An 18,707-nucleotide genomic window follows, 5' to 3' on the forward strand; every position below is an offset into this window, starting at 1 on the left:
ACTATGATGGCTCCTCGATCACACACGAACGATTTGTGCTGGTATTGACACATGACAAACTTTACACACACACACACACACACACACACTCGAAACTCTCAAGAGCCATATGTACAGCGAAGACTAGAATGGGCATAGAATCATCTTTTACTCAAAAGTAAGCGTTCAAGAGGTTTCGACTAATGACAGCCTTGATGCCCTTGGCATTCGATAGGCTTAAAGCTCTCCCCCTCCCCACACACACACACACACACACACACAAATATACATCCAGTCAACCAACCTTTGAAGAACGCGCCGGCGCTGGCGACACAAACTGTAGGTAGATTTACTTCGAAAATCACCTTCCAGGCCCAGCCTATATAAAACTTGATCACCTCCATTCTAGTAAATGATATGGGGACTGCCAGCAGCTCAGTAGAGAAATAAAAGAGAAAATGAATGAAACACGAAAAAAAACCCCAGAAAGCCAGGTAGTACTTTGGATTCTGGTTTAAATAACCCTTGGCTGTTGTTATCTATGGAATATAAAAGCCAACACACACACACACACACACACAAACACCCATATCTATCAGCTCTTCAGAGGGGTATACAGTGGTGAAAATGTGACAGATGCTAAGGTTATGGGTTAAGTAAAAAAAAATTTATGAGGACAGTAATGCAGGTCAGTATAAGAGGAGGAAGTTAAGAATAGTCTCAGCGAAAATATGAAAATAACGAATATCAAAGGAACAAATGTAGAATGTATGTGAACACACACACGAAAATAACCCAAAACAGATAGAGGCAAAGGTCCTTTGGCTATCTAATCAGATAAAATCAAGGTGGAATACAGATCTGGGAGGAGGGTAAACACAGATACGTCAGAGGAGATGGAACAAGTGTTTTGAGAAACATCTTTCCGGGGGTTAAGTGACACCAGGAGTGATGGACAGACAATATGAGGCTCTCGAACTTCTCAAGAAATCATTCCTTTATGAGGATCAACACGAGCGGAAACGGTAAAAGGTATCCAGCGAGTAGGTAAACAGGTAAAGCACGAAGTGATTGTGGGTCTGTAATGTAATAGCAAAGTGAAGGATGAGCGCAAAACTTGAAATGGGATTAAGCTCCAGAGTGAGATGCAAGAACACACACACACACACACACACACACACACACACTAGTAGGTTATAGTGCTGTAGGGTTATATGCTGCCATCTTAATCAAGGCAGAAATCATTATCACACGTTAAACATAGATAGATGTGCAAAAGACTTGTGTTTTTTTTTTATGCGAGTCAACAACAAAAGAAGGGATACAATGAGAAGTGGGCGGAGAATCGTGCTGCTTGCATGAAATAAAAAAAATGGAATAATAAAGGTATTATTGTGACAATAATGGCACGGGATTTACTACTTTGGGATAATCCATTACCGGCTTAGGAGGTTAATAAGGGAGATGGCGTCCGCAGGAGACGTGATAAAGAATTATGGGCGGAAATTTTATGTGTGGATGGTGGTGAACAAAGGATGTGTGGTGTGTCACCGTGATGGTGTAGTGGGGAGGGTAATGACTTTAAGTATTAAGTTGAGGAACCAAGCTGGGGGACTGGTTTGTGTATATTGGTATATGAGGGTGGCGGGCGAGCGCTCTTGAGTGAGTTAATAAAAGTCGGGTGTTGGGTGGCGGCGGTCAAATGAAGCTTCTTAAAGTGGAGGGAAAACGGGAAGTGGAGTAAATGTTGGTAAAGGGAAGGAGACGAAGATAATTGAACGATCACGTATTTTCAAAGGATGACGACCAGTAATACATTTAAGACTTGAAATACTGTGTTGCAGTACCTACTAAAGATAACCTTCCCATCATTATTAATATTTATTTATTTATTTTTGCTTTGTCGCTGTCTCCCGCGTTTACGAGGTAGCGCAAGGAAACAGACGAAGGAAGACGAAAGAAATGGCCCAACCCACCCCCATACACATGTATATATATATACACGTCCACACACGTAAATATACATACCTATACATCTCAATGTACACATATATATATATACACACAGACACATACATATATACCCATGCACACAATTCACACTGCCTTTATTCATTTCCATATATATATATATATATATATATATATATATATATATATATATATATATATATATATAATGATAATAAGGTAGACAACACAAGACAGACTTGCCATTATACCAACACGTTGCCCTTTCTGAAAACAACACAGGCTAACCCGTGAGCGAGGCATCACAAAGGTTAGGCGTAACCAGTACCGGATCAGCTGCTCCACAGGGTAAGACTTAGTGACTCAGATGTTGCTGGGAATCATTTTTGAAGTGCGAGACATAGAATATGTGATCTAGTTAGTGGGAATTTAGTTCTAATTACGGAGTGGCAGGGGTTAGAGAGGAACAGCCTTGTTTATATTATGACGACTCATAACTGCTCGGTTTCGATGGCTGTTACCTCGATATACATATATGCGGTGTGGTGATATTAAAAGGTTGCAGTTTGGTATTGCAAATAACCTTGAATGAGGTGGAGGTAATTCAACGAGACACAACCCCTTCACCTCCTGTAGTGTATATATATCAACGCGGAACATATTGTGTTCCTGTACCGGGGATGAATTGAATTCCAAAAATAAACGTTATTAAGAAGGGAGGGTTTACGCCACTAGACCTTCTCCCTAATTCACTCTCTCTCTCTCTCTCTCTCTCTCTCTCTCTCTCTCTCTCTCTCTCTCTCTGCCTTCCATAACCCAATTAAGGCAAGAGGACGTGGTGGGGAGGAAGGGGGGTTGTAATGTCGGTTGGCTTTTGGGAGGGGGGCAAAGGGGTACTTACTAAAAAGGCGGGGGAGGGAGTAGATCAGTTACCAGGCGAAGACGGCTCGTCGTCCACCAGTTGTAGGTACATCCACCATTGTGAAACCTACGCCACGTCATCTAAACGTAACTTCAGATAATAATTGCCACTATAGTAAAAAAGAAAAAGAAGTCTCATATTTTCTAAATACTTGGCTGGTTCTGACTAAAATAAAAAAGAAACCAAAGATTTTTCTAGACTAAAAGAAGTATTGGAGTATCTTGAGACAGTGTGTGGGAATGCTGAGATCGCACATGCACTCGAGTCTTTCTTATAAGACTTAACTGCTTCTAAAAAGCCTTGCAGGATGATGATGATATTTTTTTGTGTGTGATTGCAGTAAAAGAAAAGAGAAACAAAGAAAAAAACTATAGACATGCTTCACAGAACGATTGTACTTCTAACGTTTCATTTAATTGTGATTTTTTCTGTGTCGTCTCAGCATCCTTCCAAGTAGGACTTTTTTCTGTGCTTTGAAGCGTTTAGAACTAGAAAGAGCTGCAGATTGTGAGGTAAAAGAAACAAAAATAATCATACTTGTTTACTTAGAATACACTGAGCGGATTTTGTGGGGACGTGGAACTCTCTCGTAAGCCTAACATGTAAAGTAATGACATTTCTGTGACCATCCATTTTCACCTCCCTCCTTCCATCTACTTTTCCTATGTTCTCTTCATGTATATGATAAACCGCGTAGCCCCACACAACCCAGCTGTAACAACAGCGACCCTCAAATATAAAAGTCCACACCGCAATTTCACGCGATTTGCTCATATAAAAGGCATTGTTGGTGTGTTAGGGTTAACAATAGAGTAGGTTAACAAGGCATGAATATCTGCATTGAGTTATTGGTGGTAACAGTGACAGTATTCATAATCCAGTTGATCATTTGAACGTTAATGGCCCAGATATATTAAACTGAGATAGACCCGGTATTTCACATTAAAACTGGAATAGAGATAGGATAGATTTTTTTTTTTTTTTTAGTAGTTTCAAAGTGGCATTTAGCGAGCAGTGGCTGAGACAGTCAAGGGTAACAGGGTCCAATTTACACCGTGAAGCCTGGGCGCCGTAATTCCGGAGAGTGAACTAAATAGGATATAGGATAGAATTGTTATCAACACCATTTCAATCAAGGAGCTTGATCGGAACATACACAAGCCTTGCGAGCTGACTACTGTGGGAATGTGGAAACCATTTTAATCAATTTTGCGCGACTGCACGACCCTTTGAGTATGATTGTACGACTTTACGACCCTTGTGCACCTATGGGGCCCTTTGGGTACGATTGTCCTACCCTTGAGTACGACTGTGCGACCCTTGAGCACGACTATACGACCCTTGAAACAACGCTACGACCCTTGAATACGACGGTACGCCCCATGAGCACGACGGTACGACCCTCTAGCACGACGCTACGACGTCTTAAGGGCAGTGGTTACTACCCTAACGTATGATGACGTAAACTTTGACCGTACTCTTAAATATTTAATTCAAATATCATGATGAATACACAGTATCATTGACAATACTTGTTTCACCAGAGACAGATTTCTGTTGAGGGAATATAGCCCCTTAATACCCAAAAGATGACGCGGCAATCGAGGGTGTGGATGTACCGAAGCGAAGCGCGTTGGTTGACGCGTCGCTGCTGGACCAGCTGGATGTACCAGTAGCACAGACAGTAGCTGGTGGCTCCCGTTATCATCCTCTTGATTCATGCTATCTCGCTACAAGGTCATTCAGTAATGTTGGTATAGTCTGGTAAGATAGAAATGTAGATGTGTCTGTCCGTATGTCTGTGTCTCTCTTTTTATGTCTCTGTGTCTCAGTAGTCTCTGTGTCTGGCTCTGTTTGCCCATCTGCTTCTATTACGTCTGTGTTGCCTCCTCTCTGTGTCTGTATGTTTGACTTTCTTTTCATGTATGACTACTATTTCTGTGTTGCGGGGGAGAGTTTTTTACACTCGTGTTTCCCTCTTCTCTTAACCTCGTATATATGTACCATGTCTTCACCCTATTCACCCATTTACTGTAGTGAGGATGAATGGCTTGGATTGGCTAGGGGCCGACTACCGCGTCCAAGATTCGAACATGACCCACTCCGTGCGAGAGCCAAAGTTAGCGACGTGTGTGTGTGTGTGTGTGTGTGTGTGTGTGCTTTACAAGCACACACATACACACGTACAGAGAGTTCTTTACTCACATAAGGGACTCTAAACAATAGGACACACTTGAAAGTTACTCAAGAGAAGTGTACAGAGGGGCCTGAGTAAATGTAAGGGGGGATGTGAGTGTGTACGGAGGGACGTGATGAAGTGTACGGAGGGGCGTGAGTAAGTGTATGGAGGGACATGAGTCACTGTACGATGATAATTATAACAGTGATATCCGTCGTAATGGTAGTGGTTCGTAATGGTCGATAGATAAGACTGTAATCTATGAAATAAACACTCAAAGCTCCGAAAATAAAAGTCTGGGAATACCATCAACTCTAGCTAGAGAACCGTGAGGCTTCCAGGCGCTTTCAGAAGTGCTAATAAAGAGAGGTTCGAAAAATATGCGTTCGACCCATTACTACTGCCGCCTCCTCTGTCTGTAGACTCCTTTTCAATACGAACACTTCTGTTCGGGTTTTAGATGAACGGGAACTGATCACAGTGCAATGGAAGCTGCTACCCTTCCAATAGCTTCCAAGTAATACTTCTAATTTACTTACAGCAAGTGTACAAGAGGTAACCTCATCCATTTTATTGTTTTCTCCCGTTTTCGTTGTCTCATTTTCTCGTAAGCGAATTGTTTTTCGTTCGTGGGTTCATTGTCTCGATCACCGCCTCAGATGCTCGAAAAGGTGCTTCTGATTCACTGGAAGTCGATTCTCGACTGACTCCCAAAGTCTGTAAAGTTGATAGTGCTTCATAGCTCTCCTACTTTAGTGTGTGAAGACGAAATTGACATACACAAATAGGGATTGCTGGGTGATCATGTCAAAACAATTTATATAAATCTAGAATATTACTTGCGTTTTTCTCAGATATGGGATGAAACCGTGGAGTGTTGGGGTATCCATGATCGACCCAAGCGTTCTCGTTGCAGGTTAGAGTCGGATGCCAGACCACCAGCTGGGCCGTCTGGAGGCCAGTAAGGGAGATATATTACCATTTTGTTTGCAACACTTTCCCCATACCCAATCCTCATGGTGTTCGTGGTGATTATGGAGAGTGTAGGGTTTGGGGGTGATACTGAAGTGGAGGAAAAGGAGGAAGAGGGTTTAGAGATAGGTTTGTGAATAGGGAAGGTGTTGAAAACTGTAGGGATAGAGAGTACATATCAAAAATAGTAAAGATAGGGCACAGAGAGAATTGATGGTAGAAAATGGGTGGTGCTTGAGGGAGAACTAGTACAAATTGTTCACAGCACTCGCAGTTACCTCGATCCATCGTACAACCCACATCAAACATCGTCATTCACTCTTGTAATCAACCAGTAACCTCCAGAAATGGTATTGGCAAAAAAGACTTCTCGGCAATGACCAGCATAGTCTCAGACGAGCATTGATAGCAACAATCAAAGGTCAGTTTACTTCGACTACTAAGTAGATCTTTTGCTCCCGTACGCCAAAAGATGGGGGTCAGTGTTGTGTGCAGTGTGGAGTTGTTCATCGGCAACGTTGGGTTGAAATGTTGTTGACAGTCAGAGGTGAGGAGATTTGTACCTAGGGACAAATTGAAAGGTAAAGAAAAAGCTTGAATGGAAGAGCTTGAGATTAAGATTGGAAAATGAAAAACAGTTGGAAGGTGAAAGTAGATGGGCTGTCCACCCAGCAGAGACTATGTTAATCCTGACTGAGATTTTTTTTGTTGGTATGCGTATGTGTGTGTGTGTGTGTGTGTGTTTTTAAGGATTCGCCAAGACCCAGCATGATACGGTCTTGTGAGCGACAGCTTACTCTCAGCAGTGCCACATTATTGGCACAGGCTGAGTCTGTGTGCTCGGGGTGCAATAACTGGCATAGGACTTCCAAGGGTAGTTAGAATGCAGTAGATTCTTAAATGGATATGTGTAATGGAATGGATTTGCTTCTTTTCCCCCGTAAAAAAAAAAAAAAAAAATGAGTGACTAATTCATTTTAGTGTACCATCGTATGTACCATTTTCTTTAATGACATTTCGAAGATAATATGAGACTATGGTAATTATTAACTTTGGTTATTCCTTTAAAAAACATGAGGTTGTGGTAATCATTGTTATCCCTTGTATTTCCGTAGATTACCCATGTTGTGAAAGTAAAGGAAAACACATATCCATGTAAATTAGCCCATACACTCAATAGAAATACACACACACTCAACCTGTGCCAATCATGGCAAACCTTAAACGAGCAGGTCGTTTTGAAGAGCCCGTGCTAGGGTCGGACACACGTACACACAGTACTCAGTAAAGCAAGAAACCCTTACCATACACGCAGCGAGAACGTGTACGATTATAGAAATACCCTTAACACCCGAAGATTGCGTCACTATTTTTCGATCGTTAGTTAGAAATTGACAACAGTCGGCGCTTTAACGACCATGGCAGTCGATAGAACTAAAGCCGAAATAACCATCCAACCAGCTAAGGCAACATGTAACATTTTCCGTGGAACTGTGTTGGAGTTGACATTAATTATAAAAGATAATGCACCACGGGCCTCGCTGGGTTCCTCGCCTAAATGAAACCTGAATTCATAATGGAATACAGCGTAGCGTAGTGAGTAAATAAACAAGATAGAAAAATTATGTAATGTACACTTTACAGGCAGTACCAATATATATATATATATATATATATATATATATATATATATATATATATATAGAAAAATTATGTAATGTACACTTTACAGGCAGTACCAATATATATATATATATATATATATATATATATATATATATATATATATATATATATATATATATATATATATATATATAACAAGGAACTTTTCCCCTCAAAGAGTCCATCATTTCCTTCTGATCTGGATGATTGGGTGCCTTATCAACTCTCCTGTCATCACCTCTCTTCAACCACTCCTTTCTGCTGTCTGTCACGTTGCTTCATTCTCTTTATTGTACAGGTATTATTTCGGCCACTGGTCTCTCGTGAGCTGCGTGCGTGTGTTTGACCCACAGATATCTAGATCAGAGAGGAGAACACGAGAGGTTGCTAACTCCTTTGGTTTCTTTTGCCGAGACCAGCTACACGAGGATTGGCCGTTACGATTGCCCCGTCGACTTTGCTCGGACAGGGTAGCTTGAGGAATTCTCCCCCATGCTCTGTCATTTCTTCTTCTTCCTAGAATTTTTCGTCCTATAGGAGTCATGTCTAAAAACCTCTGGGAGAGCTCTTAATTCACCTTTCCCCGTTTCGTTTTTCCAAGATTTTTTATATTTCTTTTTTTTTTATCCAAGATGAGCACATTTGGAGGCCTTCCCCCCCCCCCCCCCCCCCCCGTGCCGTATATTGCAGTAGGATCACAGTGATGCGCTTGATCTAGGTATTAGCTGATATCCATGAGGGGAAATGAAACACGGCGAGTCGCGAGTGCACTTTCGTGTATTAATCTTCAGGGGAGACTATAATGCACACACACACACACACACACACACACACACATATATATATATATATATATATATATATATATATATATATATATATATATATATATATAAGAAAGAGCGACTCATGGTATTTCAATACTTGATTATAATTTCCAGTGCTTCACTCCCCATGCGCCGTTATGTAAGTCCCGTCACAACATACAAAAGACTTTTGTCCCATGTTCTTCCCACTCACCTGATTCGACTACCCTTTTCAGTCTGCATGATCAGAATCCTCCTTTAGGTCGATGAAGAATCCATTTATTCTCTCTCTCTCTCTCTCTCTCTCTCTCTCTCTCTCTCTCTCTCTCTCTCTCTCTCTCTCTCTCTCTCTGTTTTCTATCTATCCATCTATCTCTCTAATGAAGCGAGAGGTGTGGGGAGCGGCATGTGGACCCCCCCAAAAAAAAATCACAACATATTTTGGGGAGGTTTATGTGCGCTACAACCTTGCTTCAATGATGAATTTTGAGAGCGCGCTCTCTAGCATCTAAGAACATGCCCTGTAATGGAAGTCAAATACATAAGATACTGTATTACGATTAGTGTTCTCCTGGTATTTTCCTTCGATCCGTACCCTCATACAGGCTGAGTGGGAGCAGCAGTGGTTCCGTTTCAAACTTCTTCTCCATCATTTTTCCCGCTTATTTGCTCCATTCCGGTGAAATGGAGCGGGTGAAATAATTTTACCCTGCCTCTCATCTCCAAGATCCTCTCCTCTTAGCCTCGCTGTCCTCTTCCTTCTTTTCTCCTTCCATTGAAAAAGGGAAATATTTTTCGCTTCCGCCGTACCTCTCCCATTCAGTAGATTTCCCGGAATATTCCTTTCCTCCCTCCCTTTAGCGAAAGCCACACCGGTCTGGTAACACTGTCCCATTCACCGGGCTAAGGCTTGGTAACACTGTCTTATTCACGGGGGGTGGAGATTCTGGTAATACTGTGCTATTCATGGTGGATCCTTCATTCACTGGGTCTATTTTGTCAGTGATAGATTATTCATTCCAACCGAAAGTAGTCCTTCGCTCATTCACTAACAATGTGTAAACACACACACACACACACACACACACACACACACACACACACACACACATTATATATATATATATATATATATATATATATATATATATATATATATATATATATATATATATATATAAACACCAGGACTTCAGATGCGTCCCAGGATTTAGGTGTTTGAATTACAACCACTGAAAACAAGCGAACGAGTCAAGAAGCTACTTTAAGTAATTAGGCGAAGAAACAAGCAAAAAAAAGTATTACTCTATTGAAGAAATCTATTGACAACTGAAGCAAAGAAGATGGCTCATGAAAAAATCATGAATTTATAACTATAACGAGATATGTATGCACATACACATTATTAAATTATGTCAATGAGATCGTAATATAAAGTATGTGTTTTGAGAAAGTCATTATTACATTGTTTACAGAGGAATTACAATTGTTCGATTGTTAAAGAGGCAGCTGCGGTTCGGTCCTTGCAACACAGCAGTAGCCTCGCACCGACACACAAAAAAAATGTCAGTTAGTCAGTATTTGTGATTCGTTGTGACCGTTGCTGCCTTCCGTGCGACGTATGGACTGGAATAACGAATGGACGTGACGGTCGGTCCGTGTGTATGTGCGCGTGTGGGATTCGAGCGAGGTAGGATGTTATTATTACCGTGAACATAACGAATATGTTTTCGATAAAATCTTCGCGGAGAACTATATGTTGAGTGTGGTTTTAGAATTATTTTGAACACCTCAAGGTGATGCAAGACTCTTCAACTGGTGGTTATAACTTGACATTAACGACTTTGATATTAAGATCCTGGCAGTTGCATTTTGGGCCTAATTCGTAAATAACCAACCAAGCCAAAGATGTTGAAATTATGTTAAGATATTGAGTAGCAATTGTTTATAATGAATTAGTAATAAGCAGTAACTAGCACACACACACACACACATATATATATATATATATATATATATATATATTTTTTTTTTTTTTTTTTTTTGCTTTGTCGCTGTCTCCCGCGTTTGCGAGGTAGCGCAAGGAAACAGACGAAAGAAATGGCCCAACCCACCCCCATACACATGTATATACATACTTCCCCACACGCAAATATACCTACCTACACAGCTTTCCATATATATATATATTTTTTTTTTTTTTCATACTATTCGCCATTTCCCGCGATAGCGAGGTAGCGTTAAGAACAGAGGACTGGGCCTTTGAGGGAATACCCTCACCTGGCCCCCTTCTCTGTTCCTTCTTTTGGAAAATTAAAATAAAAAAAATGAGAGGGGAGGATTTCCAGCCCCCCGCTCCCTTCCCTTTCAGTCGCCTTCTACGACACGTAGGGAATACGTGGGAAGTATATATATATATATATATAGTGTATATACTTGGCTTCCCCATTACAACAGGGGCCCACGTAAACTAGTCAATTTCTTACCACCATTCGAAAAATCTCATGTGAGTGTGTGTATGTGTGTGTCTGTGGATGTTGGTCAAGCTTAACCATGGCACGGGTCCTCGTTAATGACAGCCAGCCTGTCTCAGGTGTATCATCATTACTGGCACAGGTCGTGTGTGCGTAATCGGCTTGCCATCACCGGTACAGAGCTGCCCGTGTATAATTGTGGTGTAGCGAGTTGTTTTGGGTGGATGTGTGTTGTGTAAAATGTGATAAATTGCTTAACCCCGAAAAAAAAAAACGGTCGCTTCCACTGTGCATGTATTTCTTGAAAGAAGTGAACATACATTTTTTTTTCTATGAATTTCCCAAGTGATGTTATTACTCATTTGGCCAAAACATATAAATTCATCATATGTATAAAATTACGTGAGTGTGTTGGTCTAAAATAGAGTCATGTATCTGTTGTTATCATACTTAGATTAGTTTATGTTGAAACTAGACATAGTGATCTTGAGAGAGTATTTAATTCATGTTTACATGATATGAAGAGAACACCGTCAAAATAACTTAATGCAGGGATGTGCTGAGCGGATGAAGAGATGGGAAGACGTGGTTAATTTTCGTGAAAATCCATTAACGGTCTACAAAATTACCCGTAATTATGGTGCCGTAATCATACTTCTAAGTTAAATTATTGCTCTAGTTTTACGGAAGTATCTTAATAGCTTGTTACAAGCGAACAGACTCGTATTACTGTTAAGGGGCGGATCTTAAAAATTAGGTAGAACAGAATTAAAAACGAAGTGAATTATATTTTTCAGACCCCTGATCGGCGTCAAACTCGTCTTAGAAAACGAGTCAAAATTTCAAGTTGTGAGGTGAGGCTTAAGGTGTATGTGGAGGGAATTGATTTCACCCCTCAACATATATCACATTAGTTTAGTTCTTCAGTGGTAAATCAGTTTTGATTTTGGTCTAATATACACCTATACACGTGAGACATTTCATTAAGATACTCCAGAAGCTATTTTGAAACGATGTTATATATGAAATAAGACGTATTTTGAAACGATGTTATATATGAAATAAAGACGTGGCTGAAGAAAATACATGTATATGATACAAGCAGAAGAAAAACGGAACCTATATGGGTTAACATCGTTTCCACTTGTACTGTCCACATACTACTTCTCCAGCGTTTCATTGTCTAATCTTTTCTTCCCCACTTTGCAGTTTCTTACCTCTATCTAACTGATGGCGAGACATGGGTCACATACCTAGTAAGGATATAATGCGGTCTTGGAATGTTCCACAACACCCGAAAATGTTCAAGACTTTCGGTTGTTGGATGTGCGTTGATGATGAAGGCCTTAATGACCCTAGCAGTTGTTAGGCTTAAAGGCCAAACAACCAACCGGAAGATTTGGGCAATTATAGCGTATGGTCGTAAATCTCAACTGTGTTTATATGACTCTATAACAAGTGTGGCACAAGATGCATGTTCCACAGGGAATATGCCAAATGGTAAACAAAAACAAAAGAATGGAAAAAAAAAGAGTACCATTAAACTTTAGGGAGAATAAGAAGATGGTTTGAAAGGAGGTAAATAAAATGCAAATGAAATATTTGATGAAAGAGGACCAGATGGAAAGCCGAGAAGTGTTTAGAGGAGAAGGTATACCCTCGGCTGGTCGAGGTGAATAATTGAGGAAGCGCAAGAACTACATAACGACCGTGAAAGATGGAACAAGTTTGTTCCGTGGTTCCTGACAGATCGAGCGAAGTGCCCGCCTCCCCCGAGGGAAGGGGAATTAAAGACACATAGTCGCACTGAATTAACGTAAAAATGGAAACGTGATGTCACTGGAAGGAATTCCTGTGGATATCTTCATTAGAGGTGTTTGTGTTGTGGTGGAAGAGTAAGACCTGGACGAAGACCAGCAACACCTGGACTAAACAACACAACACCAACAACACAAGCAACAGAACACCTACGTCATCGATGACGCCACCGACAGCAGCCAAGCGGGCGGTCCCCAGCGCCGAGCAAGCTCAGTGCGCTCCCAACTTTCCGTATTGGTGCATGTCACCCTTTGCTCTCTGAGCCTCTCCCACGCTCTCGCTCCCTACCATACTCAAGCAGCGCTCACTGAACTGTTCCTGTAGAACACTACACCGTTACTTTTCATGGACTATGAAGACTGAATCCATGGGAATATCAATGGAGGAAGATATCAAGTCACGATAATTGTTTATTACGTGATCGAAGTGTAAAGATATTGCGAGACTCGAAGTTTGTGTCGAAGTCGGGGACATGAGGACGACTTCCTCGGTCCAACTGTGCCTCGGGTACCACTCCTTCAGCGTCGCCGTTGTGATGCTCCTCCTGGCATGTATGTATAAAGTTCTCTGTGATTTTGATATGATGTTTCGAACGCAGTTATACAAGGAAAGAATTAGCTGTATATTGGTTGCTTCACCAGTCTTCAGTGTTGTCTTAATGGGAATTATTTCCCAGAATGCATTCTTGGATAGCTAGTGCAACTGTAGGAATCGTTTTATAGCGCTCCATTGTGTTTCGAGGCTCCGCTCAACGAGGGAGCAGGGTAAGGCGGGCTCCTTTCGGTAGGGAAGGTCCTCAACAAACGCTGTGCTTCTCCTCTCCGTCTGCTTGAGGATGATACAGCCTTTGACGATGGTGACTTCTTCCCGCTAGCAGTGTCACTACTTCTGCAGGCGGAGTCCGGGAACACATCAGCCTGTTGGGTGAATGGTTGTCGATTGTTATCTCTTTTATGTCTTTGACTTCTTGTGGGAGATGAAAGAATTGGTGATTTATGATTGACAAAAGTTTTATGACCCAGTGTGTTCGAATGTCCAGTTCTGTCGTCTTTTTTTTGGACACGCGCATCACAGCCGGTATGCCCTTTCGGCGTGTCTAGCCCACCCGACGCCTCCCTATCTGTCCGCATCGCCATGTCCAATCCATCTCTTTGTCCATACCTTCGTGTCCAGGGTGGCAGTAAATACACATATACATCACTCTCGTATCCCTCTCGCTGTAATGAACTTTCCATCTCTGTACCTATCCTCTTCCCTTCCATCACCACATTGTGTCTGTCGTAGGATACATTTCCCTCTTTATCCTCCGTGTCCACATTGTCCCCGTGTCCTCCGTTGTTACTGTACAGTCTTCCTTGTCAGTCTCATCACCATATCAGCTCCTCACCTTTGACACCGAACGGTCTATGACCCCAGTGGTCTTAGGCTCCGTCAGCCTTTGTCCCCATAGACTTCTGACCTTAGCGACCTTTGTGTCAAGAGATCTTCGATCATATGACTCCCTATACCCCCCCAAAAAAATGTCCTTTCTGTCAAGACCTTCATCCTTGTTACCTTTGACACCAGAACGAGGCCATAAAGACTCTTGACCTGAATATATGGGAAGGTTATTTACTCTAAATCTAAATTTAAATTCTTAAAAAAGAAAATCAACTTCGACTCCCGTCCCTGAATAAGGAGAAAAAAAAAGGGGGGGGGGTTTCTCATGTGAATTCCTTCAGTTCTGTAAACGAACCTTTTTGGAAAAAATAAATAGACTGGTTGATTTGACCCAGGAGTGACCGCCGACCGTGCACATGGTTTTGTAAATATTACTTTTTTCGTTTCGATATTCGTATTTCGTGATGAAAATTCCACAAGAACCGAGATAGAAAAAAAAAGTGGTATGGTTTTTTTTTTTTTTTTTCTAGTTCGTTCTTCTGCGCGCCCATCTTCATCTCGGTGCGTGAATTTCTCAGCGTCTATTTCATCTGATGTTCATACCACATCCTTCTCCATTTTGACTCGGTGTTCATTCCCACTCGCTGAAAAGACGGACAGATGGTCCATGTGGAAAGTCCCTACTGTGTGCAGCAGATGAATACGAGAAGTACGATATATATATATATATATATATATATATATATATATATATATATATATATATATATATATATATATATATATATATATATATATACACGTGTTACCGGACTCTGCTTGGCTGAGCTTACACTGCAGATGACATGATACCTTAAGGTTTATTCATTTCTTGATGGACAAAAAGGAATTTCAGTTCAAAATAAGTCCAACCTTTCCCTGCTACTGGTTGAAGCGCAACCTTAGAGCTACTGGAGCCTCATACAATGGAGTTCCTTCTGTCTCTTCAGAGGTACGTGCAACGCTCAGGAAGTCCACCACGTCCACCGGGCGGGACCTTACACATTTATTTATGAGTTTCTATGTGAGTTCTGTTGTTACCCAGGACCTCTTTCTAAAGGCTCTTGCAGCCCAAGGTGCGCCACTGCCAGTAGTAGGGAAAGGTGGACGCCTTTGGAGTGACACAGCCCCCGGCAGAAGTGACTACATTCGCCGTGTGACCTCTTGTAGGCGGAGTCCGGTAGTCTGGTTTCTTTTCCACATTGTTTATCTTCGCCTGCGCCACCTCTGGGCTGCGCTGAGGTAGGGTGAAGGGAGGAGGGCTGGAGGTGTCCAGGATTGTGTGGGTCACGTGAGGTTGATCGGTTGGGCTGTTTTGAACTCAACACTTTCCCCTGACTTCAAGATGGCGACGAGTTCGACCCATGTTTTTTTGTAAATATTTTTGGCAGATAGGAGGAGTTGATCTATCTTTTAGTACAGTGGAAATGATAGAAAAGTAGCTTGCAGGCTAAATACTGTTTGACCCATTTGTGTCTACGGATCGGCTAAATAACACACACACACACACACACACACACACACACACACCACTGAGCGCACTTTTTCAAGCTTTTAGATTCAGCTTTAGTTTTATGCACCGTTGAAAATCAAGTTAGATTAGATTAGGTTGTTCTCACACCATTGGGGTTGATATAAGTTATATTCTGTATCTTGGATATGCTTCAGTAAGGTATTCCTACACTAAGTTAAGGTTCTAATTCGCGAAAGATTAGGGTACATTAAGTTAGGTTCCCACACTGGTTGAACAGTAGTAATGGGTTAGGTTAGGCTTTACAAATCGATAAAAAATCGAGCCTCGCATTGCGGACCTGAAGAGGGTCGTGTTCCTGTCTGCTAACCCTTTTTAAACACCTTCCTTGCCTCACATATACTGGAACCTCCCATGATCCTTCCTCCACCATACATCATCTATCAGTCGCAAGTGAACATCGTTCTGCTTGTAAGAATTCTCTCAGATTGCAACGTAGGCGAGGCTATTGCATCCCTTACTGTAACGACAGACTTGACGAACTTGTAGTGTCGATGTGCACTTGTTTCTCCGACGTTTATAATTGACATGTTTTGATTTAAGATGTCAGAACAAGCCACTCACAGCCCAGCTTCCTAGGAAGTTCATGGCACTAAAAGTGTATTTGGTTAATTTCTTTGCGAGATCAAGTGTGTTTTTCTTATATGCAGATTATACCTTTTATTTTTCAAAAAGATTTCATGTTGTCGCAGGGAGAAAAAGAGTCTTCGAAAGTTTAACTTTCTTAAAAGTTTAAATATGGCGAAAATTGAAACAACAGAAAGTCTTTCCACTTTTTTTTTTCCAGACCCCCTGTTGTCCCCCCCATCCCCTCAAATCGCTGACGTTCTGTGCACTTTTTATTTTCAAATGTCATTATTGACCTTCTCTCGACGTTTTTGACTCTTTGTTTAATACACTATCATCCATTTCTCCCTCATGATTCTTTCATGTATCTTCAGTTTTGCATCGCGTATTTATTGTATAACTCATTTATTTCTTGATTGCCAGTTTGTTAAGCCTCTCTAGAGGTCTTTATATTCCAAACATGTACTCCCTTCTTCCGAAAGCTGGTATATAATGTGTCCGAGAGATAGCAAAGATAGCCTTTCAAGGTCTGATAAGAGATAGCGTTCCAGTACTGATAAGAGGTCACGTTCCAGTCCCGATAAGAGGGGTCGCATTTCCAGCCCTGATAGAGAGGTCGCGTTCAAGAAGCTGATAAGTGTGATAACAGTTCAAGACATCCTTGCTCACCCTTCCCCCCCCTCTCTTGTCTCAACTACTGCTACTACTACTTCTATTACTACTACTACTACTACTACTGCTGCTGCTGCTGCTGCTGCTGCTGCTGCTACTACTACTACTACTACTACTACTACTACTACTACTGCTGCTGCTGCTGCTGCTGCTGCTGCTGCTACTACTACTACTACTACTACTACTACTACTACTACTACTACTACTGCTGCTGCTGCTGCTGCTGCTACTACTACTACTACTACTACTACTACTACTACTACTACTACTACTACTACTACTATTACTACTACTATTACTACTACTACTACTACTACTACTACTGCTACTACTACTTACTACTACACGGTACTATTGCTACTAATACTTGTATACAGTACTATCACTACGACTATACATTACTTCTACCGCCATTACCCCTATTCTATCAGATGCCCTTTATGCATGGAGGTCCTCATGGCAACGATTACTTGATATATTTTATGTAAGAGAGCCCTCCACGACACACAACAGCCCTCCACGACACGCAACAGCCCTCCGTGACACACAACAGCCCTCCACGACACACACGAACCCTCCACGACACACACGAACCCTCCTCGACACACAACAGCCCTCCACGACACACACGAACCCTCCACGACACACACGAAACCTCCTCGACACACAACAGCCCTCCACGACACACACGAACCCTCCACGACACACACTAGCCCTCCACGGCACACACACACACACACACACACACACACACACACGCACCAGCCCTCCGCGACACACACACGTCCCAGTCGTTGGTGTGTCAGGTTAGGTTTTATTCAAGCTTGCTTCCCCAGCTGCCGCTGCTCTCTGCCTCCCATCACCAGCCAGCAGGGCTCATCCCACACCGCATGCTCCCCTGAAGGTCGCATTTCCCTTGAAACTTTCAGGCCTGACTATTTTTAAACTAAATATTCGCACGGGTCTATTTATACACATGGTTGCCCTGATACGTGTTGCTATTAGACGTGGTCATTAATGCGTGTGTGTCGTGAAACATTTCGCGTGTGGCTTCGTCTCCTATACGTACGTATCTGTAAACCTCTGTCAGGTCTTCATTCGAGGCTTGAGAATCACTTGTGTAATTTTTCCCTTAGGCCGTGGTTCGCATGTCTTCGTCTTGTGGCTGCTCGGACGTGAGAGAGCTGCTCCCTAATTTCTGCTTCACTGGCTCGTGGGAGTTAAAGAGTTCTCACAGCGGCGAGCGTAAGAAAGAAAAATCCAATGTAAGTAATCGTGCGGGCAAGAGATTTACTGAAGTTTCTCAATATTGCCCTAAAAATACACTCCGGGCGGGTTCCCCCGTACATATTGCCAACGTCTTTTTATCTTCACGGTTCGCCTCAGACCTTCAGCTCTTCTCGGGGTCGAGAACATGCTGGACATACTTGATAGGAGGAGGGTGGTTAAGAATAATGCTTGGTGTTGCCCCTCCAAAACCCGATTGTGTACGCGGAGTATTGACGGAGTGTAAGTCTCGGCCTTACTTCTCATGCCGAGAAGGTTGAAGGTCAGAGAAAGGGTTTTATGAAGACTTCTTTGAGAATAGGGATTTTCAAGGAAAATGGCATTTTAAGGTAACACTGTGATAGAATTACATGGTTAACTTGATTTTTTCCGTCAGGGAGATGGCTCGTGAAATTGAACATGTCCTAAGGTCAAGCAAAGGCCTCAGAACAGTTGAACAGATTTA

General features: G+C 41.9%; 1 protein-coding gene across 3 annotated transcripts in view; it reads left to right on the forward strand.

Annotated features, from left to right (window-relative positions):
- Nucleotides 1-10,117: 10,117 nt before the first annotated feature.
- Nucleotides 10,118-18,707, forward strand: part of LOC139766367 (uncharacterized) — a 184,472-nt gene continuing 175,882 nt past the window's right edge. Inside the window, exon 1 of one of the 3 annotated variants that reach the window (XM_071694902.1) lies at nucleotides 10,118-10,184. In XM_071694902.1, coding sequence (XP_071551003.1) covers nucleotides 10,133-10,184 — 52 coding nt within the window. In that variant the 5' untranslated portion in view covers nucleotides 10,118-10,132. Of the gene's footprint in view, nucleotides 10,185-12,998; nucleotides 13,338-18,707 lie in introns of those variants that run through there. The other 2 variants (XM_071694901.1, XM_071694903.1) reach the window with 2 other exon arrangements.

This window comes from Panulirus ornatus, chromosome 57, assembly GCF_036320965.1.
Source record: "Panulirus ornatus isolate Po-2019 chromosome 57, ASM3632096v1, whole genome shotgun sequence".
Lineage (NCBI taxonomy): Eukaryota > Metazoa > Arthropoda > Malacostraca > Decapoda > Palinuridae > Panulirus > Panulirus ornatus.